The sequence below is a fragment of the Salvelinus namaycush genome, chromosome 23 (genome assembly GCF_016432855.1).
Source record: "Salvelinus namaycush isolate Seneca chromosome 23, SaNama_1.0, whole genome shotgun sequence".
NCBI classification, from domain to species: Eukaryota; Metazoa; Chordata; class Actinopteri; order Salmoniformes; family Salmonidae; genus Salvelinus; species Salvelinus namaycush.
This window is the reverse complement of record NC_052329.1, coordinates 1,248,260-1,273,472: the sequence shown is the minus strand read 5'-3', so window position 1 is coordinate 1,273,472 and position 25,213 is coordinate 1,248,260. Positions and strand designations below refer to the sequence as shown.

General features: G+C 43.8%; 1 protein-coding gene across 1 annotated transcript in view; it reads left to right on the top strand.

Annotated features, from left to right (window-relative positions):
* LOC120018903 (glutamate receptor ionotropic, kainate 1-like) overlaps positions 1-25,213 on the top strand; it is an 86,534-nt gene that overhangs the window by 53,629 nt on the left and 7,692 nt on the right. The window contains exons 9-14 of the mRNA XM_038962122.1: positions 3,422-3,529; positions 3,790-3,831; positions 5,270-5,383; positions 9,608-9,811; positions 11,781-12,004; positions 24,547-24,665. Coding sequence (XP_038818050.1) covers positions 3,422-3,529; positions 3,790-3,831; positions 5,270-5,383; positions 9,608-9,811; positions 11,781-12,004; positions 24,547-24,665 — 811 coding nt within the window. The remainder of the gene's footprint in view (positions 1-3,421; positions 3,530-3,789; positions 3,832-5,269; positions 5,384-9,607; positions 9,812-11,780; positions 12,005-24,546; positions 24,666-25,213) is intronic.

Below are 25,213 nucleotides of genomic sequence, written 5' to 3'. Positions count from 1 at the left end.
TACCCTACAGAACCCTACCCTGTGGAGATACCCTGGTATACCCTACAGAACCCTACCCTGTGGAGATACCCTGGTATACCATACAGAACCCTACCCTGTGGAGATACCCTAACCCTGGTATACCCTACAGAACCCTACCCTGTGGAGATACCCTGGTATATCCTACAGAACCCTACCCTGTGGAGATACCCTGGTATACCCTACAGAACCCTACCCTGTGGAGATACCCTGGTATATCCTACAGAACCCTACCCTGTGGAGATACCCTGGTATACCCTACAGAACCCTACCCTTTGGAGATACCCTAACCCTGGTATACCCTACAGAAAGAACCCTACCCTGTGGAGATACCCTGGTATACCCTACAGAACCCTACCCTGTGGAGATACCCTGGTATACCCTACAGAACCCTACCCTGTGGAGATACCCTGGTATACCCTACAGAACCCTACCCTGTGGAGATACCCTGGTATACCATACAGAACCCTACCCTGTGGAGATACCCTAACCCTGGTATACCCTACAGAACCCTACCCTGTGGAGATACCCTGACCCTGATAAGCCATATCTCCACAAACGCTGGAACATTGCCTTTAAAACCCGCATTGTCAACAACGGCCATTGGATTGCCCTGATCTGGGGTGGGTTGCCCTGATCTGGGGTAGATTGCCCTGATCTGGGGTGGATTGCCCTGATCTGGGGTGGATTGCCCTGATCTGGGGTGGATTGCCCTGATCTGGGGTGGATTGCACTCACTGTAAATGCGTCAGATGTCGGCTCAATCAGAAAAGACTTTTAAATTATGCATTGTGGACAGGCGCGATCAGGTTGAATCCTAGTCCTTACATCAATAACACTAAAACGACTGTTATTAGTGAAGACGTATCCGGGACCGACCAGGGTTTCAACCATAGCACACTATTGAGGAAGAGAATCGTATTTCCGAAAGCCACGTGTTTTGACAACAGCTGATAATCAGCTGAGGGGACGCGCTGTACCAAAATGAACCAATGCAATTGGTTAGATGACACATTCTCAGTAGGAGGAGCCTAGTACACTGTTATTTCTTACTTACTGCATTCGTGTTGACCAAAGAGTATGTATTACGATTAGTACGATTAGTACACAGTTTGCACTGACTGTAAAGTGACTGCAGTGACTCATCAATGACTTACAATGGCAATTGTGCCCAATTTATTTAACCTTTATTTAACTAGCCAAGTCAGTTAAGAACAAATTCTTATTTTCAATGACGTTCTAGGAACAGTGGGTTAACTGCCTGTTCAGGGGCAGAACGACAGATTTGTACCTTGTCAGCTCGGGGATTCAATCTAGCAACCTTTCGGTTACTAGTCCAACGCTCTAACCACTAGGCTACCTGCCTCTAACCACTAGGCTACCTGCCTCTAACCACTAGGCTACCTGCCTCTAACCACTAGGCTACCTGCCGCCCCAATACAGACATCCCCATAAGAATTGGCAGGCTCAACATAAATAATGTCTACTTGTTCTAATTGTGACCCATACAGACATCCCCACATGTATTCAGTCAGGATGAATGTAAAGAATTTCAACAATGTATTGTTATACACATACTTTTTTTTTTTAAATCCTACTTTTTGACAGCCTTCCCATAATCCCAGGCAACAGTGCTTAGAGTGTGGTTCTGTACCTCTGTAACAGAGTGGTTCTGTACCTCTGTAACAGAGTGGTTCTGTACCTCTGTAACAGAGTGGTTCTGTACCTCTATAATTTAGAGTGGTTCTGTACCTCTAACAGAGTGGTTCTGTACCTCTATAATTTAGAGTGGTTCTGTATCTCTGTAACAGAGTGGTTCTGTACCTCTGTAATTTAGAGTGGTTCTGTATCTCTGTAACAGAGTGGTTCTGTACCTCTGTAACAGAGTGGTTCTGTACCTCTGTAACAGAGTGGTTCTGTACCTCTGTAACAGAGTGGTTCTGTACCTCTGTAACAGAGTGGTTCTGTACCTCTGTAACAGAGTGGTTCTGTACCTCTGTAATTTAGAGTGTGGTTCTGTACCTCTGTAACAGAGTGGTTCTGTACCTCTCTAACAGAGTGGTTCTGTACCTCTGTAACAGAGTGGTTCTGTACCTCTGTAACAGAGTGGTTCTGTACCTCTGTAACAGAGTGGTTCTGTACCTCTGTAATTTAGAGTGTGGTTCTGTACCTCTGTAACAGAGTGGTTCTGTACCTCTGTAACAGAGTGGTTCTGTACCTCTGTAACAGAGTGGTTCTGTACCTCTGTAACAGAGTGGTTCTGTACCTCTAACAGAGTGGTTCTGTACCTCTGTAACAGAGTGGTTCTGTACCTCTGTAACAGAGTGGTTCTGTACCTCTGTAACAGAGTGGTTCTGTACCTCTGTAACAGAGTGGTTCTGTACCTCTGTAACAGAGTGGTTCTGTACCTCTGTAATTTAGAGTGGTTCTGTACCTCTGTAACAGAGTGGTTCTGTACCTCTGTAACAGAGTGGTTCTGTACCTCTGTAACAGAGTGGTTCTGTACCTCTGTAACAGAGTGGTTCTGTACCTCTAACAGAGTGGTTCTGTACCTCTGTAACAGAGTGGTTCTGTACCTCTAACAGAGTGGTTCTGTACCTCTGTAATTTAGAGTGTGGTTCTGTACCTCTAACAGAGTGGTTCTGTACCTCTGTAATTTAGAGTGGGGTTCTGTACCTCTGTAACAGTGTGGTTCTGTACCTCTGTAATTTAGAGTGGGGTTCTGTACCTCTAACAGAGTGGTTCTGTACCTCTGTAATTTAGAGTGGGGTTCTGTACCTCTAACAGAGTGGTTCTGTACCTCTGTAATTTAGAGTGGGGTTCTGTACCTCTGTAACAGTGTGGTTCTGTACCTCTGTAATTTAGAGTGGGGTTCTGTACCTCTAACAGAGTGGTTCTGTACCTCTGTAATTTAGAGTGGGGTTCTGTACCTCTGTAACAGTGTGGTTCTGTACCTCTGTAATTTAGAGTGGGGTTCTGTACCTCTAACAGAGTGGTTCTGTACCTCTGTAATTTAGAGTGGGGTTCTGTACCTCTGTAACAGTGTGGTTCTGTACCTCTGTAATTTAGAGTGGGGTTCTGTACCTCTAACAGAGTGGTTCTGTACCTCTGTAATTTAGAGTGGGGTTCTGTACCTCTGTAACAGTGTGGTTCTGTACCTCTGTAATTTAGAGTGGGGTTCTGTACCTCTGTAACAGAGTGGTTCTGTACCTCTGTAATTTAGAGTGGGGTTCTGTACCTCTGTAACAGAGTGGTTCTGTACCTCTGTAACAGTGTGGTTCTGTACCTCTGTAAGGAGAAATAAAATGCAGGAATTAATTTGTAGTGCCTCTTCCTGTCTGCCTGTCTTTCTTTCTGCCTGTCTTTCTTTCTGCCTGTCTTTCTTTCTGCCTGTCCTTCCCAGGCAACGTGGAACGGTTTGACAGGACAGATCATTATAAACAAGACAGACGGTTTGAGGAAAGACTTTGACCTGGACGTCATCAGTCTGAAGGAAGACGGCTTGGAGAAGGTGAGATGCAGTACCACAATGTATTACACACACACACACACACACAGACACACGCGCACGCACACACGCACACACACACACGCGCGCACACGCATACACACACACAACATAGTTAGCTACAGTTTATGTGACCAAAGCACCATATCTATAAGAGGAGGGTAACCCCCGCAACGTGTGTAATACAAATAGAAACGTCCACCAGTTGCAGGTTCCTGAAGATGTTGTTAAAATGCTGTGTTCTTTCTTCCCTTGTTTACAAGACGATCGGGGGCAATAGCCACCTCAATAAAGTGTGGAAAAAGGTTTGTAGAGTGGCTGACTGGCTCTGGTCTGACCCTGTTGTTGATCCTGTGGTCTGACCCTGTTGTTGATCCTGTGGTCTGACCCGGTTGTTGACCCTGTGGTCTGACCCTGTTGTTGGCCCTGTGGTCTGACCCTGTTGTCTGACCCGGTTGACCCTGTTGTCTGACCCGGTTGTTGACCCGGTTGTTGGCCCTGTGGTCTGACCCTGTGGTCTGACCCTGTTGTTGACCCTGTTGTCTGACCCGGTTGTTGACCCTGTGGTCTGACCCTGTTGTTGGCCCTGTGGTCTGACCCTGTTGTCTGACCCTGTTGACCCTGTGGTCTGACCCTGTTGTTGACCCTGTTGTCTGACCCGGTTGACCCTGTTGTCTGACCCGGTTGTTGACCCGGTTGTTGACCCTGTGGTCTGACCCTCTGGTCGACTCTGTGGTCGACTCTGTGGTCGACTCCCTGACCTCCATGTCTGACCTTCGTAGTGTTTTATTCTCTGAGCTGTCCTACCCACTCCTACAGTCCTTATGTGAGTTGTCCTACCCACTCCTACAGTCATTATCTGAGTTGTCCTACCCACTCCTACAGTCCTTATGTGAGTTGTTCAACCCACTCCTACAGTCCTTATCTGAGTTGTCCTACCCACTCCTACAGTCCTTATCTGAGTTGTCCTACCCACTCCTACAGTCATTATCTGAGTTGTCCTACCCACTCCTACAGTCCTTATGTGAGTTGTTCAACCCACTCCTACAGTCCTTATCTGAGTTGTCCTACCCACTCCTACAGTCCTTATCGGAGTTATCCTACCCACTCCTACAGTCCTTATCTGAGCTGTCCTACCCACTCCTACAGTCCTTATCTGAGTTATCCTACCCACTCCTACAGTCCTTATCTGAGTTGTCCTACCCACTCCTACAGTCCTTATCGGAGTTATCCTACCCACTCCTACAGTCCTTATCTGAGCTGTCCTACCCACTCCTACAGTCATTATCTGAGTTGTCCAACCCACTCCTACAGTCATTATCTGAGTTGTCCTACTCACTCCTACAGTCCTTATGTGACATCTGAAGTCCTTATGTACAGTATTTGATAACCGACACATTGACACTGGGAGCTTGTCAACTTTGATGTTAAGACACATAGATTGGGGAAATGATTAACGTTTGATCTCAGTGTGGGGGGTAAGACCTTGATCTTCTTATTGAGAAGACAGCGATGGTATAAAACGTTTGACATCTGATCTAAGTTTTTTTGAGAAGACAGTGATGTTTAGAATATAATGTTGTGGTTAGAAGACAGTGATGTTTAGAATATAATGTTGTGGTTAGAAGACAGTGATGGTTAGAAGACAGTGATGGTTAGAAGACAGTGATGGTTAGAAGACAGTGATGGTTAGAAGACAGTGATGTTTAGAATATAATGTTGAGGTGATTTACTCCTCTTCAGATTGGATTGTGGAACTCCAACAATGGCCTTAACCTTACGGAAAGCCTGAAGGATACGGGGACTAACATCACAGATTCTATGGCCAACAGGACTCTGGTCGTCACTACTATCCTGGTACGTCAAGTCTCAGGGGTCACAACATACTTAAGAAGATTAAAACAATATAAAAATTGAATTGAAACAATTGGGGAGCAAATAGTCCACAGAAAATAGTCAAATAGTCACCGGCTAGTCCAATAGTTCAAATAGTCACTTGGTAGTCCAATAGTCCAAATAGTCACTGGGTAGTCCAATAGTCCAAATAGTCACTGGGTAGTCCAATAGTCCAAATAGTCACTGGGTAGTCCAATAGTCACTGGGTAGTCTTATAGTCCAAATAGTCACTGGGTAGTCTTATAGTCCAAATAGTCACTTGGTAGTCCAATAGTCCAAATAGTCACTGGGTAGTCCAATAGTCCAAATAGTCACTGGGTAGTCCAATAGTCCAAATAGTCACTGGGTAGTCCAATAGTCCAAATAGTCACTTGGTAGTCCAATAGTCCAAATAGTCACTGGGTAGTCCAATAGTCCAAATAGTCACTGGGTAGTCCAATAGTCCAAATAGTCACTGGGTAGTCCAATAGTCACTGGGTAGTCTTATAGTCCAAATAGTCACTGGGTAGTCTTATAGTCCAAATAGTCACTTGGTAGTCCAATAGTCCAAATAGTCACTGGGTAGTCCAATAGTCCAAATAGTCACTGGGTAGTCCAATAGTCCAAATAGTCACTGGGTAGTCCAATAGTCCAAATAGTCACTGGGTAGTCCAATAGTCCAACTAGTCACTGGTTAGTCCAATAGTCCAACTAGTCACTGGGTAGTCCAATAGTCCAAATAGTCACTGGGTAGTCCAATAGTCCAAATAGTCACCATGTAGTCCAATAGTTCAAATAGTCACCGGCTAGTCCAATAGTCCAAATAGTCACCAGGTAGTCCAATAGTCCAAATAGTCACCAGGTAGTCCAATAGTCCAAATAGTCACTTGGTAGTCTTATAGTCCAAATAGTCACTGGGTAGTCCAATAGTCAAATAGTCACCGGCTAGTCCAATAGTCCAAATAGTCACTGGGTAGTCCAAATAGTCACTTGGTAGTCTTATAGTCCAAATAGTCACTGGGTAGTCCAATAGTCCAAATAGTCACTGGGTAGTCCAAATAGTCACTTGGTGGTCTTATAGTCCAAATAGTCACTGGGTAGTCCAAGTCCAAATAGTTATATGAAATAGTTTGATAGTCCAAATAGTTCATAGAGAATAGTCCAATAGTCCGAATAGTCATAGGTGATAACTCGATAGTCACTGGGTAGTCCAGATAGTCATAGCGTAGCAGCCCTTATTATCGGCATATTCAACAACGTTTAAGAAATATATTATCTTCAACAGTGTTATCTTGTGATCTAACCATCAATGTTTTGTTATTATTGGTGTCGTAAAAATGTTAGCTAACGGGTTAGCAATTAGCATGTTTGAAATTTCAGTGGAAGTACTACCACTACAAGCTTCTTGATAAGTGGTTTAGCTAAAAAATACGGTCCGTATTTATCGGCATATGGGCCTCAGTTATTGGCTACCTTACTATTTTGTTCAATTACAAAAGAAGGATGTTCAGGTTGTGTCTTGTCCTGGTTCTCATCCAAGCCTGTAAGTTCGTCTCATTATACACTGCTCAAAAAAATAAAGGGAACACTTAAACAACACAATGTAACTCCAAGTCAATCACACTTCTGTGAAATCAAACTGTCCACTTAGGAAGCAACACTGATTGACAATAAATTTCACATGCTGTTGTGCAAATGGAATAGACAAAAGGTGGAAATTATAGGCAATTAGCAAGACACCCCCAAAAAAGGAGTGATTCTGCAGGTGGTGACCACAGACCACTTCTCAGTTCCTATGCTTCCTGGCTGATGTTTTGGTCACTTTTGACTGCTGGCGGTGCTCTCACTCTAGTGGTAGCATGAGACGGAGTCTACAACCCACACAAGTGGCTCAGGTAGTGCAGTTCATCCAGGATGGCACATCAATGCGAGCTGTGGCAAAAAGGTTTGCTGTGTCTGTCAGTGTAGTGTCCAGAGCATGGAGGCGCTACCAGGAGACAGGCCAGTACATCAGGAGACGTGGAGGAGGACGTAGGAGGGCAACAACCCAGCAGCAGGACCGCTACCTCCGCCTTTGTGCAAGGAGGTGCACTGCCAGAGCCCTGCAAAATGACCTCCAGCAGTCAAAAGTGACCAAAACATCAGCCAGGAAGCATAGGAACTGAGAAGTGGTCTGTGGTCACCACCTGCAGAATCACTCCTTTTTTGGGGGTGTCTTGCTAATTGCCTATAATTTCCACCTTTTGTCTATTCCATTTGCACAACAGAATGTGAAATTTATTGTCAATCAGTGTTGCTTCCTAAGTGGACAGTTTGATTTCACAGAAGTGTGATTGACTTGGAGTTACATTGTGTTGTTTAAGTGTTCCCTTTATTTTTTTGAGCAGTGTATGATCTATGTTATTCTAGTTTAACAACTTAAAGATATATCCGTATAGTTTTGTTCAAAAAGAGCCACCAACCTCATATCCGAAGTGTTTACTAGATAAGTTAGTTGACTAACGTTAGTTGGCTAGCCTTCCGTTAGCTATATTTCAGAGGTAAAAAGTTTAGATATTAAATGATGAGTGTCATATTTTACAATATACAGCCTGTCCCACAACTTGTGTATGTATATAACGTTTTTGAAAACTCTCAAAACTTAATTTAACTTAACTTAACTTAACCTAACTTAACTTAACTTACCTTAACCTAACTTAACTTACCTTTACCTAACTTAACTTACCTTAACCTAACTTAACTTACCTTAACCTAACTTAACTTACCTATTTTACAATGAAAATTGGTAGTCAGCTAGCTAGATGGGTGTCTTTAGTCGCAAAACGTACCGTTATTTTCTAGTCCATTTAAATGTTTAGCTCGAGGTGATTTAATCCTCTAACGGCTAGAGATTATCCGAAATTAGGGGGTGTCCGATGTTGGGGAAAATTAGCTATGAGTCCAGCATTCCAAATATCCATATGAAATAGTCCAATAGTACAAATAGTCACCGGGGATAGTCCAGTAGTCCATATATAATAGTCCAATAGTCTTCGTAGTTATATACTACATTTACATTTACATTTTGCAGACGCTCTTATCCAGAGCGACTTACAGTAGAGTGCATACATTTTATTACATTTTTTACATACTGAGACAAGGATATCCCTACCGGCCAAACCCTCCCTAACCCGGACGACGCTATGCCAATTGTGCGTCGCCCCACGGACCTCCCGGTTGCGGCCGGCTGCGACAGAGCCTGGGCGCGAACCCAGCCCAGCCTGGGCGCGAACCCAGAGACTCTGGTGGCGCAGCTAGCACTGCGATGCAGTGCCCTAGACCACTGCGCCACCCGGGAGTTTGATAGTCCAATAGTCCAGAGGGATTAGTCCAATTGTCCAATTAGCAATAGGAGATAGTCCAATATTGCAAACAGCCCACAGGAAATAGTCCAATAGTTCAAATAGTCACAGGGAATAGTCCAATAGTCCAAATAGTTATAAAATATAATCCAATAGTAAGAGTAACTATTGTAGTAAGATACACAAAGTCAGTTGGAGAGGGTAGTTGGAGAGGGTAGTTGGAGAGGGTAGTTGGAGCGGGTAGTTGGAGAGGGTAGTTGGAGCGGGTAGTTGGAGAGGGTAGTTGGAGAGGGTAGTTGGAGCGGGTAGTTGGAGCGGGTAGTTGGAGCGGGTAGTTGGAGCGGGTAGTTGGAGCAGGTAGTTGGAGCGGGTAGTTGGAGAGGGTAGTTGGAGAGGGTAGTTGGAGCGGGTAGTTGGAGCGGGTAGTTGGAGAGGGTAGTTGGAGCGGGTAGTTGGAGAGGGTAGTTGGAGCGGGTAGTTGGAGAGGGTAGTTGGAGCGGGTAGTTGGAGCGGGTAGTTGGAGAGGGTAGTTGGAGAGGGTAGTTGGAGCGGGTAGTTGGAGAGGGTAGTTGGAGAGGGTAGTTGGAGCGGGTAGTTGGAGCGGGTAGTTGGAGCGGGTAGTTGGAGAGGGTAGTTGGAGCGGGTAGTTGGAGCGGGTAGTTGGAGCGGGTAGTTGGAGCGGGTAGTTGGAGAGGGTAGTTGGAGAGGGTAGTTGGAGCGGGTAGTTGGAACTCCTTATGTACTGTGGTTTCAGGTTCAAGAAGATCTACTATCTTTTCTCAATCCAAACTAAGAAACCACACAGTCTACTAATGGTGTACGTTCATACAGAGAAATTGACGACTCCTATCACCTCATCTCACAGGAAAACCCTTACGTCATGTATAAGAAGTCTGACAAGCCTCTCTACGGTAACGACCGGTTCGAAGGTTACTGCCTGGACCTACTGAAGGAGCTGTCCAACATCCTGGGATTTGCCTACGAGGTTAAACTGGTATCTGACGGGAAGTATGGCGCTCAAAACGATAAGGGAGAATGGAACGGCATGGTGCGGGAACTCATAGACCATGTGAGTCACTTGCCTGTACCAGGAGAGAGACAGAACGAGGAAATGTTTTACTCTATGGAAAAGAAAGAGACAAGGGAATGTATATTTACGGTAGATGCCTATCACTTGCTGTCACACAGCACAGTACAGTGCAGGTACAGTACAGGTGTATGGCTCACATGAGTGGATGAGTTCCCCCACTGGACTGTACTGTGAATATGGTCAATTAACATTTATGGTAATTGCTACTAGTGGCAGATACAATAACTAGTCGATGTAGTTCAGAGCTGCCCAACCCTGTTCCTGGAGAGATACCCTCCTGTAGGTTTTAACTCCAACCCTGTTCCCGGAGAGAGACCCTCCTGTAGGTTTTAACACCAACCCTGTTCCTGGAGAGAGGCCCTCCTGTAGGTTTTAACTCCAACCCTGTTCCTGGAGAGAGACCCTCCTGTAGGTTTTAACACCAACCCTGTTCCTGGAGAGATACCCTCCTGTAGGTTTTAACTCCAACCCTGTTCCTGGAGAGAGACCCTCCTGTAGGTTTTAACTCCAACCCTGTTCCTGGAGAGAAACCCTCCTGTAGGTTTTAACACCAACCCTGTTCCTGGAGAGATACCCTCCTGTAGGTTTTAACTCCAACCCTGTTCCTGGAGAGCTACCCTCCTGTAGGTTTTAACTCCAACCCTGTTCCTGGAGAGATACCCTCCTGTAGGTTTTAACTCCAACCCTGTTCCTGGAGAGAGACCCTCCTGTAGGTTTTAACTCCAACCCTGTTCCTGGAGAGATACCCTCCTGTAGGTTTTAACTCCAACCCTGTTCCTGGAGAGAGACCCTCCTGTAGGTTTTAACTCCAACCCTGTTCCTGGAGAGATACCCTCCTGTAGGTTTTAACTCCAACCCTGTTCCTGGAGAGAGACCCTCCTGTAGGTTTTAACTCCAACCCTGTTCCTGGAGAGAGACCCTCCTGTAGGTTTTAACTCCAACCCTGTTCCTGGAGAGAGACCCTCCTGTAGGTTTTAACTCCAACCCTGTTCCTGGAGAGATACCCTCCTGTAGGTTTTAACTCCAACCCTGTTCCTGGAGAGATACCCTCCTGTAGGTTTTAACTCCAACCCTGTTCCTGGAGAGATACCCTCCTGTAGGTTTTAACTCCAACCATGTTCCTGGAGAGACACCCTCCTGTAGGTTTTAACTCCAACCCTGTTCCTGGAGAGAGACCCTCCTGTAGGTTTTAACTCCAACCCTGTTCCTGGAGAGAGACCCTCCTGTAGGTTTTAACTCCAACCCTGTTCCTGGAGAGATACCCTCCTGTAGGTTTTAACTCCAACCCTGTTCCTGGAGAGCTACCCTCCTGTAGGTTTTAACTCCAACCCTGTTCCTGGAGAGAGACCCTCCTGTAGGTTTTAACTCCAACCCTGTTCCTGGAGAGATACCCTCCAGTAGGTTTAAACTCCAACCCTGTTCCTGGAGAGAGACCCTCCAGTAGGTTTTAACTCCAACCATGTTCCTGGAAAGATACCCTCCAGTAGGTTTTAACTCCAACCCTGTTCCTGGAGAGAACCCCTCCAGTAGGTTTAAACTCCAACCCTGTTCCTGGAGAGATACCCTCCTGTAGGTTTTAACTCCAACCCTGTTCCTGGAGAGAGACCCTCCTGTAGGTTTTAACTCCAACCCTGTTCCTGGAGAGATACCCTCCTGTAGGTTTTAACTCCAACCCTGTTCCTGGAGAGATACCCTCCTGTAGGTTTTAACTCCAACCCTGTTCCTGGAGAGAGACCCTCCTGTAGGTTTTAACTCCAACCCTGTTCCCGGAGATACCCTCCTGTAGGTTAAAACCAACAGGAATGTAGCTGTTCCAGGAACAGGGTCGGCCAGGCCTGATGCAATTCCTATAGAACCTGCTCTGCCTATGACAGGTAGCAGACCTGGCTGGGGTCACACTGATTAGCCCTGATGTAATTTCTGTATTAACCTGCTCTGTCTATGACAGGTAGCAGACCTGGCTGTGGCTCCTCTGACCATCACCTATGTGAGAGAGAAGGTGATAGACTTCTCTAAGCCCTTCATGACTCTGGGCATCAGTATCCTGTACCACAAACCCAACGGCACCAACCCCGGAGTGTTCTCCTTCCTCAACCCCCTGTCTCCTGACATCTGGATGTATGTACTACTGGCCTGCCTCGGAGTCAGCTGTGTCCTGTTTGTCATCGCCAGGTAAGGGGTCAGGGGTTAGGGGTCAGGGGTTAGGGTGAACACTGTCTCCTGACATCTGGATGTATGTACTGCTGGCCTGCACTGGAGTCAGCTGTGTCCTGTTTGTCATCGCCAGGTAAGGGGTTAGAGGTCAGGGGTTAGGGGTCACGGGTTAGGGTGAACACTGTCTCCTGACATCTGGATGTATGTACTACTGGCCTGCCTCGGAGCCAGCTGTGTCCTGTTTGTCATTGCCAGGTAAGGGGTCAGGGGTCAGGGGTTAGGGGTCACGGGTTAGGGTGAACACTGTCTCCTGACATTTGGATGTACAGGTTTACTGCCAAAATAAAAGCAACACTTGACTAAATGAGGGTTCTGGCGGTTCTGTTCTGGTGTGGGGTGCATTTTCCTGGTGGGGTTTGGGTCCCCCTTAGAGGGCAGAGTAAATGCCAATAAATACACAGCCATTGTGAGTGATCACCTTCAACCAGGGCTCCCGAGTGGCGCTGCGGTCTAAGGCACTGCGTCTCAGTGCAAGAGGCGTCACTACAGTCCCTGGTTTGAATCCAGGCTGTATCACATCCGGCCGTGATTGGGAGTCCCATAGGGTGGCGAACAATTGGCCCAGCGTTGTCCGGGTTTGGCCTGGGATAGGCCGTCATTGTAAATAAGAATTTGTTCTTAACTGACTTGCTTATTAAAAATAAAGTTAAATATATCTATATTTTTAAAGCATTACAATGCCCCCAGCCACAGGGTACGAGTGGTCACTGAAAGGTTTGATGAGCATGAAAACGATGTGAACCATATGACACGGTCGCTGTCGTGTAATCAAACTTGTCTGTACGTGAGTAAAATATTCAAATTCAAATTCAAGCTGCTTTATTGGCATGAAAAACATTTTGTCAATATTGCCAAAGCAACAATGTATACAATATACATTGTAATAAAATTATACACAATAACAAATAATAATATAAAATGGCAGTAAATAAATAACTACTAACGGTATATCTTTATGAAGGCACATGTATTGCTAACTTGACGTTGCGTCACGTTTACAAGCCACCTGAGAGAGAGATGCTTTTCCTCATCAACCCCTACATTCCCACCGGCCCTCATTAGCATATGACCAATCAGGATGCAATATGCAAATAACCCCACATCTCCCCTTTTCAGAGAACAACGGGTAGAGTGTCTTTGTCTCGACAGACGTCAAGGGATTATTCTGCCCTTATGTTGGTAGGTCTGTTCCTGCCTAGTTCTTCTGGAACATTTCAACATAGTCATGAACGTAAAATATTTTCTGTAAACTTTAACCCAAAATTCATCTCTCATTTCTTTTAACACAAATCTAAGTTACAAGTGAAACAACTTGTAGTTTTATCTTAAAAAAAATAAAAAGTTTTTACTTTGAGCTCAGTCTTTTGTTCTTGTTGCTCTGATTTATAAATCCAGACCTTGTTCTGGATGTAGAGCAGATACATCCTGGATTACCTTGGGTGTTGGTGGTTATGGCAACGCGGTGTGTCGGAGTGAGGAAGACACTCGAATCTTCTGCTGCGAAAGTGTTGGTTGTTCTCAGGTCAGTCCATATGGATGAGGTGATGTCTGTTCCCACAGACAGACCCGGTGGGGAACTTCCACCATCGTGGTGCTATATGTTTTCCCTCAGCACTGTTCCTGTGACTCTGTGACGCTTTCTGAAGCGTTGCTCTGATCCTTACTCATTCTATCCTTTTCCTTTGAGCTGACAGCTGCTGTGTTTGGGATCTCAGCCCCATTTTCAGCCCAATTTAACGCTTACGGGAGATTCTGGAGCGGTGCAAGTTTTTCACCACCGTCAACAAAACATCAAATGATGTAATTTCTTTGTGGAAGAATGGTGTCACATCCCTCCACTAGAGTTCCAGACACTTGTAGAATCTATGCCGAGGTGCATTGAAGCTGTACTGGCGGTTCGAAGTGGCCAAACGCCCTTTATGTTGGTGTTTCCTTTATTTTGGCAATTACCTGTATGTGCTTCTGACCAACCTCTGAGTCAGATGTGTAGTGTTTGTCATCGCCGGGTAGAGGTTAGGGTGTAGGGTGTAGGGTGTAAGAGTGTAGGGGTTAGGGTTTAGAGTGTAGGAGTTAGGGTGAACCCTGTGCTTCTGGCCTGGCTCTGAGTCAGATGTGTAGTGTTTGTCATCGCCGATTAGGGTTTAGGGTGTAGGGCGTAGGGTGTAAGAGTGTAGGGGTTAGGGTTTAGAGTGAACCCTATGCTTCTGGCCTGGCTCTGAGTCAGCTGTGCTCTCGTTGTCATTATCAGGTAACGAACGGCCTCTTAAAGCTGAAATATGTCACTTTTTGGGTGATCCGACCAAATTCACTTAGGAATGTGAGTTATAGATCTGTCATTCTTATTAAAGCAAGTCTAAGAAGCGGTAGATATGTTCTATATGTGCTATTTCTATGCTTCCCGTTCTTAAAAGGGCATTCAGCAGTTGCTACATCCATTTTTGGACTTATAATTAGTGATATGTACCGATTGATCCTTGAAGGATATAACTTATAAATGCCTCATGAGCTTAGTCGTGAACTCGTGAACTCATGAACTGTCGTAACCCATCACAACCTACAATTTAAGCTTCTTTTTCGCCAACATTTGTAAACAAAGAAAATGTAAACAAACACAATTTTTTTTACTACATATTAATTGAGAAGTACGCATTGGTCTGAAGCCAAAAAAGAAAGAAAATTCACATGAGCACGTGTAACAGTTTAACTTTACGTCCGTCCCCTCGCCCATACCCGGGCGCGAACCAGGGACCCTCTGCACACATCAACAACTGACACCCACGAAGCATCGTTACCCATCGCTCCACAAAGGCCGCGGCCCTTGCAGAGCAAGGGGAACCACTACTTCAAGGTCTCAAAGCGAGTGACGTAACCGATTGAAACGCTATTAGCGCGCGCCACCGCTAACTAGCTAGCCATTTCACATCCGTTACACACGTACTTCACCCATGTTCTACCAAGGTTCTCCAGCACACAGCTTTGACCTACTACTGTAGCTATGTTGGTCTATTGTACTTCAAACAATGTGTAGGCATGTTGCTTAGGATTCAAACTTTCTCAAACAGCCTAATTCATTCTCTTCATAGAAATAATGGACTTTACATTACTTTACTTTAGTGTCCTGCTAATAAAATGATGTACATTGCCTTCAGAAAGTATTCAGACCCCTTGACTTTTTCCACATTTTGTTACGTTACAGCCTTATTCTAAAATGGATTAAATAAAGAAAAAATCCTCAGCAATCTACACACAATACCCCATAATGACAAAGCGAAAACAGGTTTTTAGAAATTTTCACAAATCTATTAAAATGTTAAAACAGAAATACCTTATTTACATAAGTATTCAGACCCTTTGCTATGAGACTCGGAATTGAGTTTAGGTGCATCCTGTTTCCATTGATCATCTTTGAGATGTTTCTGCAACTTGGAGTCCACCTGTGGTAAATTCAATTGATTGGACATGATTGGAAAGGCACACACCTGTCTATTTAAGGTCCCACAGTTGACAGTGTATTTCAGAGCAAAAACCAAGCCGTGAGGTCGAAGGAATTGTCTGTAGAGCTCAGAGACAGGATTGTGTCGAGGCACAGATCTGGGGAAGGTTACCAAAACATTTCTGCAGCATTGAAGTTCGCCAAGAACACAGTGGCCTCCATCATTCTTAAATGGAATAAGTTTGGATCCACCAAGACTCTTCCTAGAGCTGGTCGCCCGGCCAAACTGAGCAATTGGGGGAGAAGGGCCTTGGTCAGGGAGGTGACCAAGAACCCGATGGTCACTCTGACAGAGTTCCTCTGTGGAGATGGGAGAACCTTCAGGAAGGACAACCATCTCTGCAACATTCCACCAATCAGGCCTTTATGGTAGAGTGAACAGACGGTAGCCACTCCTCAGTAAAAGGCACATGACAGCCCGCTTGGAGTTTTCCAAAAGGCACCTAAAGACTCTCCGACCATGAGAAACCAGATTCATTGGTCTGATGAAACTAAGATTGAACTCTTTGGCCTGAATGTCAAACATCACGTCTGGAGGAAACCTGCACCATCCCTACGGTGAAGCATGGTGGTGGCAGAATCATGCTGAGGGATGTTTTTCAGCGGCAGGGACTGGGAGACTAGTCAGGGTTGAGGCAAAGATGAATGGAGCAAAGTACAGCAAGCTCCTTGATGAAAACCTGCTCCATAGCTCTCAGGATCTTCTCCAGGTCAACGACGCTAAGCACACAGCCAAGATAACGCAGGACTAGCTTCGTGAAAAGTCTCCGAATGTCCTTGAGTGGCCCAGACAGAGCCTGGACTTAAACCTGATCGAACATCTCTGGAGAGACCTGAAAATAGCTGTGCAGCAACGCTCCCCAATCAACCTAACAGAGCTTGAGAGGATCTGCAGAGAAGAATGTGAGAAACTCCCCAAGTACAGGTGTGCCAAGCTTGTAGCGTCATACCCAAGAAGACTCAAGGATGTAATCGCTGTCAAAGGTGTCATTATGGGTTATTGCGTGTAGATGGGTGAGAAAATATATATTTTGAATTCAGGCTGTGGAATAAGTCATGGGGTATGAATACTTTCGGAATGTCTTTGTTGTTCGTAGTTGTAGCATAGCTAACTGCAGTGTTTGTCCTGTCTGAAATCTGTCTACCTTGTCTTACTGCAGCATAGGTCTATGGCGTAGCCTACCTAGATAGTTTTCCAATGCCCATTGCATGCATTGTAAAGTAGCTAGCTAGCAGTGTGACAGTTTCCCAAAGTTTGGCGTTGGCTTTTATCCTGCTTTGAACTTATTTAGCTATCTATGTTTTGTCGAAGAATGTATGATATATTGTGGTATGAACTGGTCATACTCGTTAGCTAACGTTGCAGCCTTTCGTTAGGCTAACGTTACCTAGATAACATTAACTAGCTATCATAACAACCAAGGCCTTTCACTGTCTTATTTGTGCATGTTTGTTTGTGCTTTGATTACACGCAAGTGTCTAGGTCATCAGTTTACACATGATGACTTCAGCCTTATATGAAAAACCTTGCTTGGCTAAATATATATAGCTTTCCTTGCTTGTTGGTTAGCTACCTAGCCAACGTTAGCTCTCATCTGACTGGTATAACGTTACGTTAGCTAGTTAGCAAGCTAGCTACCTAGCTAATCAAAACAAAACCATATTTATTGGCTTTCTTTGCCTGTTTGTTAGCTAGCTAGCTTTCAGCTGACTGGTGTTAGCTAGCTACTGAGGCTAGCTGCTGGACAAGCAACCTAATGTTAGCTAATGTGATATCTGTTTGTATTTATTGGTTAACCTCAGCTTGAATACCACCATATTGCTAGCTATCTACAATAGCCTAGGTTGGTTCGCATACACTTCTTATGACTGGCAGCCTGGTGGAAAAATTTGGAAATATATTTCATTGGATTATTGGAAATATATTTCACAGTGGTTTAGATGGTATAATGGTTCTCCCTTAAAACTTCTTTGGGCTGCAAGCTCGAAGCCGGGCACAATATGACAACAGCCACTTCAAGTGCAGGGCGCGAAATTCAAAAGATATTTTTTTGAAATATTTAACTTTCACACATTAACAAGTCCAATACAGCAAATGAAAGATAAACATCTTGTGAATCCAGCCAACATGTCCGATTTTTAAAATGTTTTACAGCGAAAACGCCACGTATATTTATGTTAGCTCACCACCAAATACAAAAAAGGACAGACATTTTTCACAGCACAGGTAGCATGCACAAAACCAACCTAAATAACCAAGAACCAACCAAACTAACCAAGAAACAACTTCATCAGATGACAGTCTTATAACATGTTATACAATAAATCTATGTTTTGTTCGAAAAATGTGCATATTTGAGGTATAAATCAGTTTTACATTGCAGCTACCATCACAGCTACCGTCACAAATAGCACCGAAGCAGCCAGAGTAATTACAGACACCAACGTGAAATACCTAAATACTCATCATAAAACATTTCTGAAAAATACATGGTGTACAGCAAATGAAAGACAAGGATCTTGTGAATCCAGCCAATATTTCTGATTTCTTAAGTGTTTTACAGCGAAAACACAATATAGCATTATATTAGCTTACCACAATAGCCAGAAACAAAAGCCCTTTACCAGCAGCAAAAGTTAGCGATCGTAACAAACCAGCAAAAGATATATAATTTTTGACTAACCTTGATAAGCTTCATCAGATGACAGTCCTATAACATCAGGTTATACATACACTTATGTTTTGTTCGAAAATGTGCATATCTAGAGCTGAAATCAGTGGTTATACATTGTGCTAACGTAGCATCTTTTCCCAGAATGTGCGGATATTTTTATGACACTCAACTATTCTGACCAAATAACTATTCATAAACGTTACTAAAAAATACATGTTGTATAGGAAATGATAGATACACTAGTTCTTAATGCAATCGCCGTGTTAGAATTCTAAAAAATAACTTCATTACGACATCCAGCTTAGTTATAGCGAGAGAGTGCCCAAAATCTGGGCACAAACTACTAGTACACATGTTCGACAGATATATGAAATAGCATCATAAAATATGTCCTACTTTTGATGATCTTCCATCAGAATGTTGTACAAGGGGTCCTTTGTCGGGAACAATCGTTGTTTGGTTTTAGAATGTCCTCTTCTCCAGTCAATTAGCACGGAAAGCTAGCAAAGTGGCGCGAAGCTCTCCTTCGTGAACAAACGCAGACAAAGCAACACGCCTAACGTCCCGAAAAAAATTCAATAATCGAATAAAACTATATTGAAAAAACATACTTTACGATGATATTGTCACATTTATCAAATAAAATCAAAGCCGGAGATATTAGTCGTCTATAACGACAGCTTTACAGAAGGCAATACCAGGTCCCTTCTCGCGCGTTCCAGAAAACAGGAAATTGGGGTCACGTCATGCCAAGAGCTTTTATTCGACCTCAGATCATGTTATACACTCCATTTCTTCTCTCACTGCCTGTTGACATCTAGTGGAAGACGTATGAAGTGCATGTATACTGATATATATCAAGGACATTTATAGGCAGGCCCTAGAACAGAGCATCGATTTCAGATTTTCCACTTCCTGTCAGGAAGTTTGCTGCAAAATGAGTTCTGTTTTACAGATATAATTCAAACGGTTTTAGAAACTAGAGAGTGTTTTCTATCCAATAGTAATAATAATATGCATATTGTACGAGCAAGAATTGAGTACGAGGCCGTTTGAAATGGGCACCTTTTATCCAGGCTACTCAATACTGCCCCTGCAGCCCAAAGAGGTAATGCTTGTTTTGTGACATGAACTCAAATTAGTAGAACTTTCTGAATTTTTGCAAACCAGGAAAAGGCAGAGCGGTTTCTGCATATTTCGCTTTTAAAATGTTGGAGTGTGATTTGTGCCGCTTTTATATACACTGGGGTGACAATGTGCTGTGAAGGACATCCTATAAGTGCTATTAGACTTACCACAGTCTCCAAAGGGAAATGGATTTAAATGTGTATTGCTGCAATTATTCTGAGTGCGTCCCAAATGACATCACTTTGGGCCCTGGTCAAAAGTAGTGCACCATGTAGGGAATATGGTGTCATTTGGGACGCACTCTTTGTATTCCCTGGTTGGGGTGTACCCTTTGTATTCCCTGGTTGGGGTGTACCCTTTGTATTCCCTGGTTGGGGTGTACCCTTTGTATTCCCTGGTTGGGGTGTACACTTTGTATTCCCTGGTTGGGGTGTACCCTTTGTATTCCCTGGTTGGGGTGTACACTTTGTATTCCCTGGTTGGGGTGTACCCTTTGTATTCCCTGGTTGGGGTGTACCCTTTGTATTCCCTGGTTGAGGTGTACCCTTTGTATTCCCTGGTTGGGGTGTACCCTTTGTATTCCCTGGTTGGGTTGTACCCTTTGTATTCCCTGGTTGGGGTGTACCCTTTGTATTCCCTGGTTAGGGTGTACCCTTTGTATTCCCTGGTTGGGGTGTACCCTTTGTATTCCCTGGTTGGGGTGTACACTTTGTATTCCCTGGTTGGGGTGTACTCTTTGCATTCCCTGGTTGGGGTGTACCCTTTGTATTCCCTGGTTGGGGTGTACCCTTTGTATTCCCTGGTTGGGGTGTACCCTTTGTATTCCCTGGTTGGGGTGTACCCTTTGTATTCCCTGGTTGGGGTGTACCCTTTGCATTCCCTGGTTGGGGTGTACCCTTTGTATTCCCTGGTTGGGGTGTACCCTTTGTATTCCCTGGTTGGGGTGTACACTTTGTATTCCCTGGTTGGGGTGTACTCTTTGCATTCCCTGGTTGGGGTGTACCCTTTGTATTCCCTGGTTGGGGTGTACCCTTTGTATTCCCTGTTTGGGGTGTACCCTTTGCATTCCCTGGTTGGGGTGTACCCTTTGTATTCCCTGTTTGGGGTGTGTACCAGTATTTATAACAGAGACCTAAATACCTCATGATGGTTGTCTGCCAGGACTCTCTTCCCTGAACCAGAGAGGACCAAAACCACTTTACAACAGAATGTAGAGGGAACCAACACCACTTTACAACATAATATAGAGGGAACCAACACCACTTTACAACATAATATAAAGGGATCCAACACCACTTTACAACAGAATGTAGAAGGAACCAACACCACTTTACAACATAATATAAAGGGATCCAACACCACTTTACAACATAATGTAGAGGGAACCAACACCACTTTACAACATAATGTAGAGGGAACCAACACCACTTTACAACATAATGTAGAAGGAACCAACACCACTTTACAACATAATGTAGAAGGAACCAACACCACTTTACAACATAATATAGAAGGAACCAACACCACTTTACAACAGAATGTAGAGGGAACCAACACCACTTTACAACAGAATGTAGAGGGAACCAACACCACTTTACAACAGAATGTAGAGGGAACCAACACCACTTTACAACATAATGTAGAGGGATCCAACACCACTTTACAACAGAATGTAGAGGGAACCAACACCACTTTACAACATAATGTAGAGGGATCCAACACCACTTTACAACAGAATGTAGAGGGAACCAACACCACTTTACAACAGAATGTAGAGGGAACCAACACCACTTTACAACAGAATGTAGAGGGAACCAACACCACTTTACAACAGAATGTAGAGGGAACCAACACCACTTTACAACATAATGTAGAGGGATCCAACACCACTTTACAACAGAATGTAGAGGGAACCAACACCACTTTACAACAGAATGTAGAGGGAACCAACACCACTTTACAACATAATGTAGAGGGATCCAACACCACTTTACAACAGAATGTAGAGGGAACCAACACCACTTTACAACAGAATGTAGAGGGAACCAACACCACTTTACAACAGAATGTAGAGGGAACCAACACCACTTTACAACATAATGTAGAGGGAACCAACACCACTTTACAACAGAATGTTGAGGGAACCAACACCACTTTACAACAGAATGTAGAGGGAACCAACACCACTTTACAACAGAATGTAGAGGGAACCAACACCACTTTACAACAGAATGTAGAGGGAACCAACACCACTTTACAACATAATATAGAAGGAACCAACACCACTTTACAACATAATATATAGGGAACCAACACCACTTTACAACAGAATGTAGAAGGAACCAACACCACTTTACAACAGAATGTAGAGGGAACCAACACCACTTTACAACAGAATGTAGAGGGAACCAACACCATTTTACAACATAATATAGAGGGAACCAACACCACTTTACAACATAATATAGAGGGAACCAACACCACTTTACAACAGAATGTAGAGGGAACCAACACCACTTTACAACAGAATGTAGAAGGAACCAACACCACTTTACAACAGAATGTAGAAGGAACCAACACCACTTTACAACAAAATGTAGAGGGAACCAACACCACTTTACAACATAATATAGAAGGAACCAACACCACTTTACAACAGAATGTAGAGGGAACCAACACCACTTTACAACATAATATAGAAGGAACCAACACCACTTTACAACAGAATGTAGAAGTAACCAACACCACTTTACAACATAATATAGAAGGAACCAACACCACTTTACAACAGAATGTAGAAGGAACCAACACCACTTTACAACAGAATGTAGAGGGAACCAACACCACTTTACAACAGAATGTAGAAGGAACCAACACCACTTTACAACATAATGTAGAAGGAACCAACACCACTTTACAACAGAATGTAGAGGGAACCAACACCACTTTACAACAGAATGTAGAAGGAACCAACACCACTTTACAACAGAATGTAGAGGGAACCAACACCATTTTACAACATAATATAGAGGGAACCAACACCACTTTACAACAGAATGTAGAGGGAACCAACACCACTTTACAACAGAATGTAGAGGGAACCAACACCACTTTACAACATAATATAGAGGGAACCAACACCACTTTACAACAGAATGTAGAGGGAACCACCACTTTACAACAGAATGTAGAGGGAACCAACACCATTTTACAACATAATATAGAGGGAACCAACACCACTTTACAACATAATATAGAGGGAACCAACACCACTTTACAACATAATGTAGAGGGAACCAACACCACTTTACAACAGAATGTAGAAGGAACCAACACCACTTTACAACAGAATGTAGAAGAAACCAACACCACTTTACAACAGAATGTAGAAGGAACCAACACCACTTTACAACAGAATGTAGAGGGAACCAACACCACTTTACAACAGAATGTAGAGGGAACCAACACCACTTTACAACATAATATAGAAGGAACCAACACCACTTTACAACATAATATATAGGGAACCAACACCACTTTACAACAGAATGTAGAGGGAACCAACACCACTTTACAACAGAATGTAGAGGGATCCAACACCACTTTACAACAGAATGTAGAAGGAACCAACACCACTTTACAACACAATATAGAAGGAACCAACACCACTTTACAACATAATATATAGGGAACCAACACCACTTTACAACAGAATGTAGAGGGAACCAACACCACTTTACAACAGAATGTAGAGGGATCCAACACCACTTTACAACAGAATGTAGAGGGAACCAACACCACTTTACAACACAATATAGAAGGAACCAACACCACTTTACAACAGAATGTAGAGGGAACCAACACCACTTTACAACAGAATGTAGAAGGAACCAACACCACTTTACAACAGAATGTAGAGGGAACCAACACCATTTTACAACATAATATAGAGGGAACCAACACCACTTTACAACAGAATGTAGAGGGAACCAACACCACTTTACAACAGAATGTAGAAGGAACCAACACCACTTTACAACAGAATGTAGAGGGAACCAACACCACTTTACAACAGAATGTAGAGGGAACCAACACCACTTTACAACAGAATGTAGAAGGAACCAACACCACTTTTTAACAGAATGTAGAAGGAACCAACACCACTTTTTAACAGAATGTAGAAGGAACCAACACCACTTTACAACAGAATGTAAAAGGAACCAACACCACTTTACAACAGAATGTAGAGGGAACCAACACCACTTTACAACAGAATGTAGAGGGAACCAACACCACTTTACAACATAATGTAGAAGGAACCAACACCACTTTACAACATAATGTAGAAGGAACCAACACCACTTTACAACAGAATGTAGAGGGAACCAACACCACTTTACAACAGAATGTAGAGGGAACCAACACCACTTTACAACAGAATGTAGAAGGAACCAACACCACTTTACAACAGAATGTAGAAGGAACCAACACCACTTTACAACAGAATATAGAGGGAACCAACACCACTTTACAACAGAATGTAGAAGGAACCAACACCACTTTACAACAGAATGTAGAAGGAACCAACACCACTTTACAACAGAATGTAGAAGGAACCAACACCACTTTACAACAGAATATAGAGGGAACCAACACCACTTTACAACATAATGTAGAAGGAACCAACACCACTTTACAACAGAATGTAAAAGGAACCAACACCACTTTACAACAGAATATAGAGGGAACCAACACCACTTTACAACATAATGTAGAAGGAACCAACACCACTTTACAACAGAATGTAAAAGGAACCAACACCACTTTAAATAAAATGTTGTTGGATGTTCAAACAGGAAATGGGAGCCAAAATAAATAGAATTTGTCTCATTCTGTACATTCATTGCCTTTACATTTTTAGTCATTTAGCAGACGCTCTTATCCAAAGCGACTCACAATCATTGGGATCTAGATTTTAGGCCGGCGACACAATACAACAAAAACTAGCTGGTAGCGGTGAAGCTGAACTTAAATACATTATGTTTTCCATTGTGTGCGTCCCAAATTGCACCCTATTACATATGCAGGGCACTACTTTTTTTTACCAGGGCCTATGGTTGAAAGTAGTGCCCTATAGGAAATAGAGTGCCATTTTGGATGCAACCATTGTTATTGTTTAACTGCCCTTTTTTCCCTGTGTGTAGGTTTACCCCCTATGAGTGGTACAACCCTCACCCCTGTAACCCCGACTCTGACGTGGTGGAGAACAACTTCACTCTCATCAACTCCGTCTGGTTTGGGGTGGGAGCTCTGATGCAGCAAGGTACAGCTGTCTGTGTCTCTCTTTTAGCCCACTAATGTAGCAAGGTACAGCTGTCTGTGTCTCTCTTTTAGCCCACTAATGCAGCAAGGTACAGCTGTCTGTGTCTCTCTTTTAGCCCACTAATGTAGCAAGGTACAGCTGTCTGTGTCTCTCTTTTAGCCCACTAATGCAGCAAGGTACAGCTGTCTGTGTCTCTCTTTTAGCCCACTAATGCAGCAAGGTACAGCTGTCTGTTTCTCTCTTTTAGCCCACTAATGCAGCAAGGTACAGCTGTCTGTGTCTCTCTTTTAGCCCACTAATGTAGCAAGGTACAGCTGTCTGTTTCTCTCTTTTAGCCCACTAATGCAGCAAGGTACAGCTGTCTGTTTCTCTCTTTTAGCCCACTAATGCAGCAAGGTACAGCTGTCTGTGTCTCTCTTTTAGCCCACTAATGCAGCAAGGTACAGCTGTCTGTTTCTCTCTTTTAGCCCATTAATGTAGCAAGGTACAGCTGTCTGTGTCTCTCTTTTAGCCCACTAATGCAGCAAGGTACAGCTGTCTGTTTCTCT